Below are 14997 nucleotides of genomic sequence, written 5' to 3'. Positions count from 1 at the left end.
GTTCCAATCATCCTGCACAATTTCTAAAGCTGTTGTTATGTCATAGCTTGCAGAACACTATAATTGTATGGGAATTTTTCCCCTGGGTGGTGGTTGAGTTATAGCATTGCTATTTATTGGTTTCTCCTTGTCCTTAAAGCTGTGCTAATTCCCTGCCTCCCTCAATCCATGGGCATCTAGCTCCTCTCTGATAGCTGGGGAATCCTTGGTACCTTCAGCATTAATCGTCCTCATGCGATGGAGGGGGTGACAACTCCTGTTTAATTGGATCTCAACCTTGTCTTCTGACTCCAAATCCTGTGCTTCTTCCATTGCATCAACCATATGCCCAGAATTCTGAGTACTGGTATCAAAACCATGTCAGTACCTATAGTTTCTTCTGCCAATTTCCACTAGAGTTATCAGGTCTAATTTACCAGTGTTTCTTATTTTATCCTTTAATTTTCTCTTTTAAGTTTTTCAGGCAGTCTTTCCATCCTCCTGCATTGAAATGTAGGATACATTATGAAGGCCATATAGCAAACTGGTTAAGAATGTGGACTTTGAGTTAAAAGGATCTCAGTTCAGCTCACTCACCTGCTCAATGACTGAGGGGAATTTCATTGTTTTTGTTTTTGAAGTTTCCTCAGATATACAGAGGGGATGATAATAAAACCAGCCCTTAGGATTGTCATGAGACGTAAATGGGATGGTACATATCAAGTTATTATTCCTGTGACTATTAAAAATAGTAATGACCATTATACCTAACTGCCTTATGGTTTTGTAGAATCCAGACATACAACCCTTTGCTTTTATCTTAGACACAAGCTCTTCCTACTCTACCTTTATTAAGTCACCACCTCCTGTTTTATTTGCTACCATAGTACCACATATTATACTGACGTCCATTACATTAAAAAAGAAGAAAAAGGGGAAATCTACACCTGTAATTCCAGGTGTTGATGCACTGTGGCTTTGTGGAAGGAAGACGTATTTTCAGACTTGGTTCTTTGCTTCATATGTGTCCCTTAGAGGCCTGTGTTGGTCTGGTTTCTCTATATGGATTTTCCTTTTCCTCAAGGAAGTTAGGATTATGTTGCTCGCTCTGTTTTCTAGAGCCATCCCCACACAGAGTCGTCTACCCTAGAGTGTCTATCCTTATTCTCTTACTGGTTATTCATCTGATGTTTTAGAAATCTGATTTCCCAAACTGTGGGCTACCGATAAGGTTTTTGTTAGGATTCATGTTCTTTAGGTGCAGGGTGACTTAGTCCTTTTGTTATTTTCCTTTTCGTTCTGCTTTACCAGCCAGTTTCTGCTTGTTGTTCAGGATTGGGCCTTGGGTAACATCCCCTTGTGAATTTATTCATCATCAGGGTACGTAAGAAAAGAGTAAGGTATCAGCAGCTGTCCATATTGCTACTTTATTGATTCTGTATTAATCACATGATTCCATCACGAAGATGCCTTCTGTGTATTTAAATTGGATGGACAGATAGTAACACACTCCCATAGCAGTTTCAGTTTTGTTCTCCTTCCTTTTATCCTCTTCCCCATTATGCTTTCCGCCCCTGTTTCCACACAGGTGTTTGCCTTCTTAATGATAGCCAGCTGTACTTCCTTATTTTCTCTCCCTCTAAGAAGTCCTCAGTTGTCATCCCCTGCCCCCAACACAGCTCATATCCTTCTTGTGGATATGTGTGGAAGTGTGCTGCCCAGGAGAACTGACGGGCTGAAGATGACCAGCCCAGACGCACAAGGACTGCCTGTTGGTACAGTCTGCTTACCATTCTCAAGTTACCCCAAAGCAGCTACACACTGATTTGAACTTTGATTCCTTATTAAGAGCACTACATAAAGTAGACAGTTGAGGCTTTTATGTGTTTTTCCTGGTCTTCTTAGTAGATTCAGTGCAAATAAAAACTGGGAAATACTGGAGAATAAGTTGTTCAGGCTGTGGGGGTTGTTATTTTATGTTTACAGTTCTTCTAGACCTTAGTTTGTGGCTGATATTTTTGTTTTGGTTTGGTTTTTGTTTGCCTGTTTTGGGGGGGTACGTTTTGCAGCGCAGTCTCTGGCGTCTGCCCTGCTGCCTATGTGGGCGGGAGGGATTCCTTGCAGACTACTCTCATTTGGTCTACATTTAGAAGTGAGGGATTTAAGGCCGTGGGTCAACAGCTTCCTGCGTTGTTTGCTGTTCTTCATTGAAGTATGATTAACACCTGGGCTTTCGTTCATTTGGGTCCCCTCAGATACACCTATGAGCGAATTGATGGGCGAGTACGGGGAAACCTGCGCCAGGCAGCCATCGACCGGTTCTGTAAGCCAGACTCAGACCGCTTTGTCTTTCTTCTGTGCACCAGAGCGGGAGGCCTGGGCATCAATCTCACAGCCGCCGATACCTGCATCATATTTGATTCAGACTGGAACCCACAAAATGACTTGCAGGTAACCACTAGGATGATTGCTGTTTGCCTTAGCTGCCCCTGCATCTAAGAACATCATGATGGGGCCCGGCTTGCTGTAGAGTGTCTGCTGTGTTCATGCTGTCGTATCAGCTGGACAGCAGGCTTAGGGCCTTGGGCAGGGGTGAACGGAATAAAAAGTCAATGTCGACCTTTCCCACTAATCAGGAAGTGGTTCTTTCTTTTTGCTTTAAACCGAATGGTTTTTCCCAGTGGTGGCCTCCAAATATAGAACTACTGTTTATTTTTATTATCTGACATAAAGAAAAATATTAAGCTTAACTAGTTCTCTAGTTTTTGATAATATAGAGTGATTCAGGCATTTTCACTGGTTGGTTTCTTAGATGGTCATATGTCCTGTACAGTAAAGGAGACAGGTAACCCAGAATTCCATTGTGTGGCCAGGTCATAGGCACTCCCTAGTTCATTTGCTGTCAACTTAGTACTGCATATTAGAGTTTATATGTGCTCAATTGAGTGAATTTGCAGACATTTTTTTTAGTTTTAACTAAAAAATTAAATAATTGGTGGCTTTAAAAGATTATCATAAAGATTAGAGTTAATATAGTTTTAAAAAATAAGCATAAATAAACAGGAAAATGACAGAGCTAACAGTTCATTGGGTCAGAGTCCTTCATCTGCCCTGTTTGAAAGTAAAAAAAATGACATTCTGGCCACATTGGACAGTGTGTCAGCCAGAAAAGATCTGACGTGTCAAGAATCCCATTTCTAGATTTACATCCATTTTCACAAATGATAAACTTCACCCTAATCATATATTGTATCATGGGATATTTGTTAATACTAGGATTGTGAGTATGCAGTGGGGAAGGTGGTAGTGGCTCAAAACCTTTTTCATGATACAGATGATTGATAAAAGAAGTTTAGAGGCTTCTGTGTCACAAAATTGAAGGATATCCCCTCAAGGGACACTGTAAGGGATACCAGAAAAGGAGCTCAGCTGGGGGGCTTTTGGGCTGCTGCCTGATCTACTGCTTCACACATTCTGCTTTGCCTTTTTCATTTAATGAGTTTCCAAATAAGATTTTGTTTGAAGAAAACAGTCTACTAGTTGGAAAAATGGCACTCTAAATTATTAAATTGGTGACAATTGACTAAAGTTCAGGGGAAAAAATCATTTGTAAAACAAACTGTGTGGCACTGTGTTCAGTGTACAGCTTCAGAGAAAACCAGTGGACACGACTAGTTCCCCATCAGGCCTTTCTACTGGTGAAGGGATATTTGGATCAAAGGTGAGTTGCTACATATAATGAATAACCACTTTTTAAAAGAATAATGTACTTGATACTGACATAAAAATAAGCAAAAACTAATATTTGATTAGGTAACTAGCGAGAACCTAATTAGGATAGTGATATAGATCAGGTGGTGGGAAGTTATTGCCTATTGGTTGTCTGGCTTGAAGTAGTTTTATTGGAATACAGTCATACCCATTGTATACATATTACCTCTAGTGCTGCCATGTTACAGTGGCATAGTTGAGTATCACAACAGAGACCATATTTACTATTATAATAGAAGTTTGCTGACTCTGATACAGATGAACCCTTAAGTCCTTGCCACCTGTAAAGTTCTCTGCTCCTTTGCAGTGCTCACCTGACTGAGCCTTGTTACCTGGGAGAATGATGGTATGAGAAGCTGAAATTGGGTGGGTAATTTGAGGGCATGATAGCTAGGCATGTCTGGGGGGAATTTCCAGGGTGAGGGGATTGGAAGCATGGGGCTGGCATTTGGAGGCAGGTCATGGTCAAGGCAAGGATTTGGGGATGCCATGCTTCATCTAGGTGAAATCCTGGACATTACCAATTGCAAATAGGTGCCAATGCCAAGAGCTGGAACTAGCAAGAATGAGAGTGGTGGAGCCTGGTAGGGAAGATGAAGTCATCTGAGGTGATCGATTTGTATGCCTAGCAGCCAGAGGGGGTGGGTGGGGCTGTCCAGAATTGGGGTCTCAGGAGAAGGGAGAGGCTTTGGAAAAGCTGTTTTTAATATCTACTGCTGGGGAGCTGGCAAGAGATGAATAAAAGGAATAGCAGCAAAGTCAGATGGAAATTGGATCACGTGAGGCTTTTAGTCTGCTGGGTCAATTTCTGAACTTAATCTAATGCTCAGTCTCAGTGGAGAAACAGACCACCAGCACTCCGGGCCATCCAGGGTGGGACCTTGAACCAAGAATGTGGCAGAAGGTAAATGAGTGAGGGTGTCAGTGGTGACAGCAGCCCCAGGTGCAAGTTAGAGTTAGAATTCCTCAACTCTTGGGCTCCCAGACTGGCCACCGAATCTTCTGGTCTGGTCCTACTGCTGTCTGCTCTATTGTTGTTGTTGTTGTAAAAGTTTTGTACTTAGAGGGAACTGTCCTATATTTTTAAAATATTGGCCAGACTGGGTAGAAATTAAAGAATTGGGAAGAGTGATGTTAGGGCAAGGAAGCCTGATCAGTGCAGTCTTTGTGGGGAGTGGGATCGGTTGTGAAGAAGACATGAGTGAAAGGGAAGTCTAGTTCTGAGTTGCCCACAGAGATGGAGCAAGGTTGTGTACTTAGTTGGTGTAGGGAGGAGCCCAGGGGCTGGAGGCTTCCTGCAGAATGGTACACACTCAATATACATGCTCTCTCTTCCACATGCCCTTGTACTATGTGCCATAAATATGATGTAGGGGACAGAGTCTGGGTACTGGAACCTTGAGACCTTCATGTTGTTCCCAAGACTACTGCTAAGTTCCGCTGTGAACATCAGTGCAATGCATTCCTAAGCCTAACAGTAGGAAACAATGAGACTGTCTGTTCCCTGGTACTATCCTTGCTAGTTACATCATGTTGACCTACACATATTCATTCACACAAGGGTACATAATCTCATATTTTTTGTAAAATGAATGAAAGCTTTCAGTCATCTCTAGTTCTTTATGGTTATGGAAGAACCACAATTCCTGCTCTGATAGATGATTGTATTTCTTTTGGAAGATGGCCTTGGCACAGAACATTTATCTGTGTGTGGATTGAAATGTGTCCTGCCTGATACAAATGTCAGGGCCACAGAAAAGAGAATCTCATAAACAGGGCCTTATGCCTTACCCTACTGGGATTTCATCCTGGCTTCAGAGGTCTGAGTTCAGATGATAGAACATGTGAGTATTCACTCTGGTCTCGTAAAATGTGGAAAGATCTGGTGCAGTCCATGGTTATCCCCAGGCAAACTAGCATGGGAAAGCAGTGCCAATGCTGGGACACTGTTTCTTGACTGATCGAAGGAAGACCCTCTCAGAGCCTTGAAAGGGAAGCCTACCTGACTAGAAGAGGCCTGAGGCCCTGAGGCAGGTCGTGGACAAACCAGCTTCTGTAGCTGGAGAACATAGCTCCTTTCTCTGAGAAGTCAGCTAAAAGTCAAGGAGCACTGTTACCTTTTCTGGTGCTTTTTCATTATTATTATTAAACACTCATTCATCTTTTTCTTCTGATCACATTGGTGGGGTTTTCTGTGCTTTAGGGGTAAAATTAGGCTTAGGAATTGCTAGAGATGTTTTTTTTAAATCTAGGTCTTCATGAAACAAATGACATCAAGTGTCATATGCTGTTTCCTCTGGTCTTACTAGAGCCTGAGGAGTTCAGTACATTCTATCTTCCCACAGGCCTAGATCTTAACCAATTAAGGAATAGACACAGAAGTACTATGGCGGATCAAAAGGTGAGCTTTCAGGGTGCCTGGGTAGCTCAGTCAGTTAAACATCTAACTCTTGATTTCAGCTCAGGTCCTGATCTCAGTGTGGTAAGATTGAGCCCTGCATCAGGCTCTGTGCTCAGTACAGAGTCTGCTTGAGATTCTCTCTTTCTCTCTCTCATAATAAATAAAATCTGAGGGGGGAAAAGAAGATGAGCTTTAGTAAATTGTATAGGTGGATTAGATGATATAGCTTGACCTGTAGCCAGAATGAGGCTCCCTCAGACTCCTATCCTTGCATACCCTCATCCCAAGGCGAACCTTCCCGCAGAGAACTGCTGGCAGGCATAGAGTTGAGGAGAGAAAAAAGCAGCGCTGAAGAATTGCACCTGTGTCAGAGGTGAACCAACTCGAGGTCCCTTTAACAGGCAGATCTTCCCTAGAGGTATCAGGTGAATGCACATCCTCTCTCAAACCTTGAACATGTCTGTTTAGATTCAGTGCATATAAGGAAATCGAGTGTGAATTCCCATGTTCTCACCTTCACTCAGGAGGCACAGCCGGGATCCAGTCCTGGCACATCAGGGTTCCTGGAGCACTGAGGTGAAGAAACGGCAAAGGGTACTCAGAGTAGCCTGAGAATGAAAACAAGCAGTGAAAAGCGAGTTTCTTTCCTTCTGGTTTACAGGAAGTCAGCAGTGCTGCTAGCTCTGAGGGCAGAGGTGGGCCTGAGGAAGTAGCAGGGTACCACAGGTCTCACAGAGTCCACCAGCACCTGGCTTTCTCATTGCCCTGTGACACCTCAGATGCTCCTCCGGGAACTTTTTGCTCTTTCAGACCAGATTTCCTGAGGGTTGGGTAGGCCTTGGGGTAACCGTGGTGGAGCTGCATGGTTCCTTGTCGCTCTTGTTGATAAGGTCCCTAAAGGGAAGGTTCAGAAAGCATGAGAGCAGGGCTGCTGGCAGTGGGCATCGCCACAAGGGAATGCCACAACTGCCTGTCCAAAGCATTTGGGAAGGGAGAGGGAATCCAGCCTGAGGAACAAGAGTCCCTTCCATGGTCTGCTCTAGGGGCCTGATGCACTATTACAAAAGAGAGAGTTTCTGGTCCCCTTGGCCTCTTCCTCCACTGCCACACATTGCTGGCACCAACTCTGTTAGCAGTATGTAGGCCTGGAACTCAAAGGGCTAAATTCTACTGGCTTTACTTTTCTTTGCTGGAAGAAAGTTGAGAGTTTGTGAACGTTCTGTTACGTGGTCCATTCTTTCAGTATTTGCTGAATACTGGGATGTGCCAGGCACTGTTCAAAGGGTTGGAGACACAGCAGTGAGCAAGACTAGTGGTTAGTGCTCTTCGTCAAAGTTTCATTTTAGTGGGGTGACAAGGGAAACTGAATGAGGTACAGACTGCATCCTTGTTACAGAGAAGTAAAACAGACTCAGAGGATGAGAATGGTGTCAGTTTGCCCTGTCCTAGAGAGTGATCTAGGAAGGCTTCTTAAGAAGATGACATCTGGAGCAGAGACCTAGGTGAGGGGCAGGATCTCAAATCTGTGATCAGAAGGAAGAATGTTTCAGACCAAGGGAACAGAAGGTGGGAATGAGCACAGGTGGTGCTCCTGAGACAGGTGGAATAAGGCACTTACTGTACAGCAGCGGCCACAAATAAAGTGAGCCAAGTTTTTGAGTATGCTCCTGTGTCTCCTTCCAGTTGCTGCTCTCTTTCACTCCCCACCTCTTTTTTGGCTCCCCCAAAGGACCCTTTCCCCATGCTGCCAACTTTTCTCTCCTTCCTATATTCAGCTGGCTCTTGACTGACTTACTGAAACATTGATTGAGCCCCACACAGCAGGCCAGGCCCTGGGGAAACAACAGCGCTCAGGACTTTGGTTTGGGTGACTAACTGAGCTACACAGTAGACATGGAATGGGCAGGTGTCTGCTATTTCCCAAAAATGTTTACATTTTAAGAGGGGATGATACCTTTTCCAAAGGAATAAATCTGGAGCCAGAAACTTCCTATTCCAAAGCAGGCCTGCAAAGGAAATAGTTAAGGGAGGGCAGTGTCCAGTACGCCCTGATTCCTCCTGCAGGAAGAGCCCCTAAGTCCTCTTTTGCGTGAGTAGTTGGCTTGTGAAAGCAGACTTTTTAGAGTGCCAGAAGAGATGTAAAATTGCTGTGCCTGAAATCAAATACTTGGGCAAAGAAATAGGCTAGGAAGCTATGCCAGTGCGTTAGGTGTGGTTGGGCTCAGCTGTGACTATAGGCATTTGTTTTTGCTTATCACTGAGGACCAAGTAGCATTGTAAAGTATTAAAGAAAATGTACTTTTTAAATACAGGTAATGGGGACACCTGGGTGCCTCAGTAGTTAAGCTTCTGCCTTCAGCTCAGGGTGTGATCCCGGAATTCCAGGATTGAGTCCCGCAATGGGCTCCCTACGAGGAGCCTGCTTCTCCCGCTGCCTAGGTCTCTGTGTCTCTAATGAATAAATAAAATCTTTAAAAATAAATAAAATCTAGGTAATGATTCAAAAAAGTAGATATAGGTCAAGAAAGAAGTTAACATTATGCTTGGTTCTTTGTACCAACTATTTAATTTTTATGTAATTGTAAAGATGTGGTACAAGATTGTGCCAAATTCTAGATCTGAAACTGACACGAGGGCTGGTATCAATTGGAAATCTGTCACTGTTCAATTCAGCTACTCCCCAGGACTTCTTCCCATTGTAGTCATTGGGATCTGCGCCTGGTTGTTTGTTTGTTTTTAATTTTCTGAACGTCACTACTTGTTTCTTGTAGGCCTATCTTTGTTCACCTCAAATGTATTAAAGTAAGCAACAAACTGAGCCTGCATATCATGCAGGAGAGCATGTGAGCTCTGGAATTTTCCCATGGTGCTCCCTGCCCCCTCCTCATGGCCTACTCTGGAGGTTCTGTATTTGTGCCTTTGCTGAGGATTTCATTTGGACATTTGGACTTCATCTCAGTCACTGCCCTAGTTCTGAGTGTTTCTCTGTTTACCACGTTGTTTTGTGTGAGTTCTCATTAGGGAAATAAGGACTGTCATTGAGATTTAACTGTAACAGGATGAGTATCTTACATGTGACAGGACTTCATCCTGTTGTCTTTCAGGTAAACCATCTTGGGAGAGCATGTAGCTATCTTCTGGTGTCATTTAGCTGCTTGTGACCATGCCCCATGCCCTGCCGCCACCCCACCCCCACCACCCCCATCCTGAGACAGGTTGGTTTTTCTCCATTAACAAGAATCCTGGAGACAGGTAGTCCAAGGTCAGGTGGCTTTATAGTGTCCTCTGAGTCCCGGATTCCTTCTCTCTTTCTGTTCCACCATCCTCAGGGAATATGGTTTACATCCTCTTTGTTCCAAGATGGATACTTCGTACCTTAGGCAGGAAAGATAAGGAAGGAAGGTATGATGCATTTTTCAGGAGAGCAGAACTTTTCCAGATATCCCAATAGACTTCTGCATCTCCTCAATCAGGCTGTATTCCCTTGTCATCCCTGGGAGGCTAGAGGTGGTTGCAGGTGGACACATTGCTGCCCTCTACAAGTATCCGGGTTCTGGGATTGAGGAATAAGGGAAATATGGATACCAGGAAGGTAATTAGCGGTGTCTGCAGTTCTCCTGTATTGGACTTTTGCTCAATACATTTCTAAATTCCCTCCTCTTATAATTTACCTTCAACATCAGATGAGCCAGAGAAAGAAAATCAGTGTCAGTACTTGTGGCCACATATTATTCATGCTATGCAGGTTTCATAAACCATATTAGTTACCTTGATCACTTCCTTTGTTTGCTGATTATCCATCAAATCTTCTTCCTCAATAGATCTGCCACTAAAGGTACCAAAAATAGATGTGGCAACTAACTGTAATAGCCAAAGGCCCAACAACTGAGTTGTCTAGCAATAGAAGACTGACTAAGCCATGGTATTTTCAACTTGATAAAAGAATGAGGAATGTCTCTATATACTGCTATGGAATCATCTCTTGAGTATATTGTTGGGTGGGGGGAAAAAGATAAGGTGGAAAAAGTATGCATAGTATGCTAGCATTCATCTAAAAAAGCTGTGTGGGTCTTGCTTCTTCCTGCCCTGCCCCCCAAATGAAAGATAAAACAAACAACAACAAAAAAAAACACTTTATTTTTAAATTGTTACCTGTAGGGGGAGCGAGGGAACAGGATGGAAGTGACAGAGATAGAAGCTACTTTTTTCAAACATGCCTTTTTGTATATTTGACTTTGGAACCGCCCTAAGTATTTTATAACATTATAAAACAAAATTAATCTTTAAAAACTTTTTATTCTCCGAGGTGCCTGGGTGGCTTAGTCAGCTAAGCATTCTGACTCTTCACTTGATCTTAGCCAAAAGGCCAACAAGCAATAAGCATTCTGACTCTTGATCTCAGCTCAGGTCTTTGATCTCACAGTCGTGAGTTCAGACCCTGCATTGGGCTCCACACAGGCATGGACCCTACTTAAAATAAAAAAAGAAAGAAAGAAAGAAAAGAAGAAGAAGAATGTTAAAAAGCTTTTTATTCTAAAATAATTTTAAACTTTAGGGCAACTCCGGTGGCCCAGTGGTTTAGGGCCGCCTTCAGCCCGGGGTGTGATCCTGGAGATCCGGGTGTGATCCTCGAGTCCCATGTCAGATTCCCTGCGTGGAGCCTGCTTCTCCCTCTCTCTCTCTGTCATGAATAAATAAATAAAATCTTTTATAAAAAATTTAAACTTTAAAAAAGTTGCAGAATAGTGCAGATTTCTAGGACTCTTCACCCAGTTTTCCTTAATGTTAACATTTCATATAACCGTAGTCTAATTGAAACCAAGACATTAACATTGACACAATCTATAGACCATATTCATATTCCTCCAATTTCCTGCAAATGTTCTCTTTCTGATCAGGGATCCAATGCATGTTCTCAGATTTCCTTTACAAGTCCTGATTCCTTGCCTCCTTCAATTTGCAGCAGCACCTGTCTTTCCTTGACTTTCATGACCTTGACACTTTTGAAGGATACTGACCAGCTAATCTCTCAGTTTGTGTCTGCCTGAGGTTTTCTCATGATCAGATTTGAGGTTACGAATTTTTGGCAAGAATATCCTAGAAGTGATGTTATGTCTTCCTCACTGCATCGTTTTGGGGGTACATGGTGTTAATACATCTTCTTGTGATGTTAACCCTTGATTACTTGGTCGAGGTGGTGTCTGCCAGGTTTCTTCACTGTAAAGGAACTATTTTTATCTTAAACTTAATCAGTATCTTGGGAAGAGATATCTTAGGACTCTATAAATACCCTGTTTCTCACCATACTTTCACCTGTTAATTTTAGTATCAATTAGTAGTTCTTGCCTTCAACAATTACTACCATGGGGTTTGGTTCCTCATAACTTTCTTTTTCAGTCATTTCTTCCACACTTATTAATTGGAATTCTACTGTAAAGAATAGCTGTCCTTTATCCCCATTCGTTTTTTATGCCAGTATAGACTCATTTTATTTTTGGGCTATAGTCTCTTACTCTCATTATTTATTTTGTTGTTCATACTTGGTCATTAGGAGATCCCTCAGGTTGTCTCCTGTGTCCTTTTGACATGCTCCCATCAGGTTATTTATTTGCTTATTTATATTTTCTTGGTTGAATAAATTTTTTAATTTAATTCAATTAATATATAATGTATTAGTTTTAGAGGTAGAAGTCAATGATTCATCAGTCTTATATGTTACCCAGTGCTCCTTACATCACATGCCCTCCTTAATGTCCATCACTTCCTTACTTTCTGGTACCACAAGATGTTCGGGTTCATGTTGCATTTTTCCTGCCACAGCCATAGAACTGACAGTTCCTCCAAGGATCCCTGGTTCCTTTTATTTTTTTAATTTTTTTTTTTATTTTTTAAAGATTTTATGTATTTATTTCAGAGAGAGAGTATGAGCCAGGTGGGGGGAGCAGGACAGAGGGAGAGGGAGAAGCAAACTCCCCAAAGAGCAGGGAGCCCAAAGTGTTGCCAACCCCAGGACTCTAGGATCATGACTTAAACTGACTGAGCCACCCATAAGCCCTGCTGGTTCCTTTTATTCAAGAATGCCATTTAGTTAAGTGTCCAACCCGGGCCATGATCTCAGGGTCCTGGGATCAAGCCCTTGACTAAGGGCATGGGTGATTCCCTCTCAGCGGAGTCTGCTTGTCTCCCTTTTCCTTTATCCCTCCCCCTGCTCACTCTCTCTGTCTCTCTATCTCTCTCAAATAAATAAATCTTTAAAAAAAAAAGAATGGCACTTAGCCACCAAGATCTGGCTACTAGGAGTGCCCAATGCTTCTAGAGTATTATTGCTTCTAGACTCTCTAAGCAGACAGAACTAGGAAACATATGTATGCATGTATATTGACACAAGCACTCAAACCACACATCTGTACTTTCCCATACTGTCCACCCACAGTGAGTTCCTGATTCCAATCCAACAACATAGGATTCACTCCGGCCTTCCCCTCTTCCTTCTTTTTAACTCCTTTCTCTGGCTGTGAGAAGTTTTATGATAACACAGTATATTTACTCGTATGTTCAATCCTAGTATGTACATAAAGTAGTTGCAGAATTCCTGACCCATATTCTGTGAAACAAATTTACCAGCATATAATATTGAACTGTAGTAGTGGGTTGGTTTTTTGTTTGTCATTAGTCTTTCGGTATATAATCAAAATACCATTGTCCAAAGTTACTTGGTTTGGTTTTCTTCTTTCTTAACTCCCTTCATTGTGATTAAGTTAATGTGGGGCCAGGGGTCATTGGTAGTCAATCCCTAAAATGCAGAAGCAAAATAAAACCATTAAATATAGCCATATATCAAGTGGATAGTGTAACCCCAAGAGAGAAATTATTTCAAATGTTTGTATTTAATATTTTTGACATTTTCATTTTGATATAATTTTAGTTTGCAATTTCAGTATAGCCTTTATCCAGATTCACCAACTTTTATTTTATTTTATTTTTTTAATTTTATTTGACACACAGAGCACAAGCAGGGGGGAACGGCAGAGGAGGAGGGAGGCTCCCCACTGAGCAGGGAGCCTGATTTGGGGCTCAATCCCAGGACCCGATGATCATGATCATGACCTGAGCCAAAGGCACATGCTTAACCAACTGTCACCCAGGCTCCCCAAGATTCACCAACTCTTTACATTTTGCCCCCATTTACTTTATCATTTTACCTTCTAGCTCCCCTACCTCTCTGAGTATATACATAGACTTAAACACATGTGTGCACACACCATTTTTTGTCTGAACCATTCAGAATAAGTTGCCCCCAGCACTTCAGTGTGTAGTTCCTCAGTGCAAGGACATTCTCTTCTATAACCACAGTTTAGTTCTCAGAATCAGGAGATAAGAAAACGGCCTTCAATCCACAGTCTGTATTCAGATTTAGCTTTTATTTCAGTGTCCTTTTATGGCCACTCTACCCCTGGTCTGAGATCCATCCAGTTCAGGAGCACCCATCACCTTACTGACCATATCTCTTTAGTCTTCTAGAGTTGGAAGAGTTCCTCTTTCTTTTTCTTTTATAACCTTATGTTTTTAAGGACTGCGGGCCAGTTCTTATACAGATTATCCCTCAATTTGTGTTTGTATTTCCTCAGGATTGGATTCAGGCTTAGTAATACCACTGAAGTGATATGTCCTTCTCAGTATATCACATCAGAAGGAACATAATATCTGTGTGATAATATGTGCTTGGATATCTTCGTTAAGGGGTATCTGCCAGATGTCTTCACTATAAAGTTGCTGCTTTCCCTTTAAAATTAATAAGCAGTTTTGGAAAGATACTTTGAGACCGTGTAAATAAATATCCTATTCCTCATCAAAGTTTCACCCACTGGTTTTAGTTTCCATTGATTAATTTACCTGAATCAGTCAGCACTGTGATGGTTGGCAAGGGGTGATTTTCTAAGCTTTGTTACTCAAACTCTGTTAGTCACACTCTACTATAAGAAAGAGTGTTCCTTTTTCTCCCATTTATTTATGTCATTATGTACTCATGAGTTCTTTTTTTGCGTTCAGTGGGTTATATTCTACTACTGTATTTATTTTGCTATTTGTAGCATCCTGGACATAGCCAGTGGTAAACCTCTGCAAGTTGGAAGTGTTATTTGGGTATGTCTCCATATTTCTTTGTGCTCTTCCTTACATTCTGACACAATAATATGTTTGGTGCTCACCCTGTACTTTTTCTGCCTTCAGGCCTGGGATTAACTATTTCTCTACCATGTCTTGGTTTTATCTTAGTGGAAAATATATTTAGAAACTAAGATCTGAGAGTGAGTTACAGCCTTTGCTACTGCGATGCCATTGCTTCTATATGCCTGTTCAGTGGACATACCTAGAATACATACATGCAGAGAATATAGATGCACATAGATGCATAATATGCATTCATATGTGTATATGGACACATGTAGTAAACAAAAATACACATATATCTGTATCTATTTCTATACCTGTATATATGTGTATGTTTATATACACATAAGCACATAACCTAACCATGAGTTCATACTGGAACCTGCAAATCCATTCTAATACCATACAGTTATTCTAGTTTTTTTTCTTTATATATTTGTAACTTACTTCTTCAACAGTGAAATCCCTAACTCCTGTTTTCCTCAGTATATTTACCCATTTCTTCAGTTCTATATTACATAGAAAGTAATTTCAGAATTCCTAAGCTTACCACTGGGAAAGAAAAAGAAACCTACCTGCTGCTGTGTATTTAAAACAGTATGATTTGAGTGTACATACTTAGTGGAATATAAACCCTGAGAGGAGGAAAACAAAAATCTTGCAGTTTTTAGTAATTA

At 41.7% G+C, this 14997-nt stretch overlaps 1 protein-coding gene across 6 annotated transcripts in view; it reads left to right on the top strand.

Moving 5' to 3' along the window:
- The window catches only part of CHD6 (chromodomain helicase DNA binding protein 6), a 203653-nt gene that overhangs the window by 127987 nt on the left and 60669 nt on the right, over positions 1 to 14997 (top strand). For all 6 annotated transcript variants that reach the window (XM_025470093.3, XM_035705853.2, XM_025470092.3 and 3 more), the window contains one exon: positions 2235 to 2430. In XM_025470093.3, the coding sequence (XP_025325878.1) occupies positions 2235 to 2430 (196 nt within the window). The remainder of the gene's footprint in view (positions 1 to 2234; positions 2431 to 14997) is intronic.

This window comes from Canis lupus, chromosome 24, assembly GCF_003254725.2.
Source record: "Canis lupus dingo isolate Sandy chromosome 24, ASM325472v2, whole genome shotgun sequence".
Taxonomy (NCBI): domain Eukaryota; kingdom Metazoa; phylum Chordata; class Mammalia; order Carnivora; family Canidae; genus Canis; species Canis lupus.
This window is presented reverse-complemented; position numbering and strand designations above follow the sequence as displayed.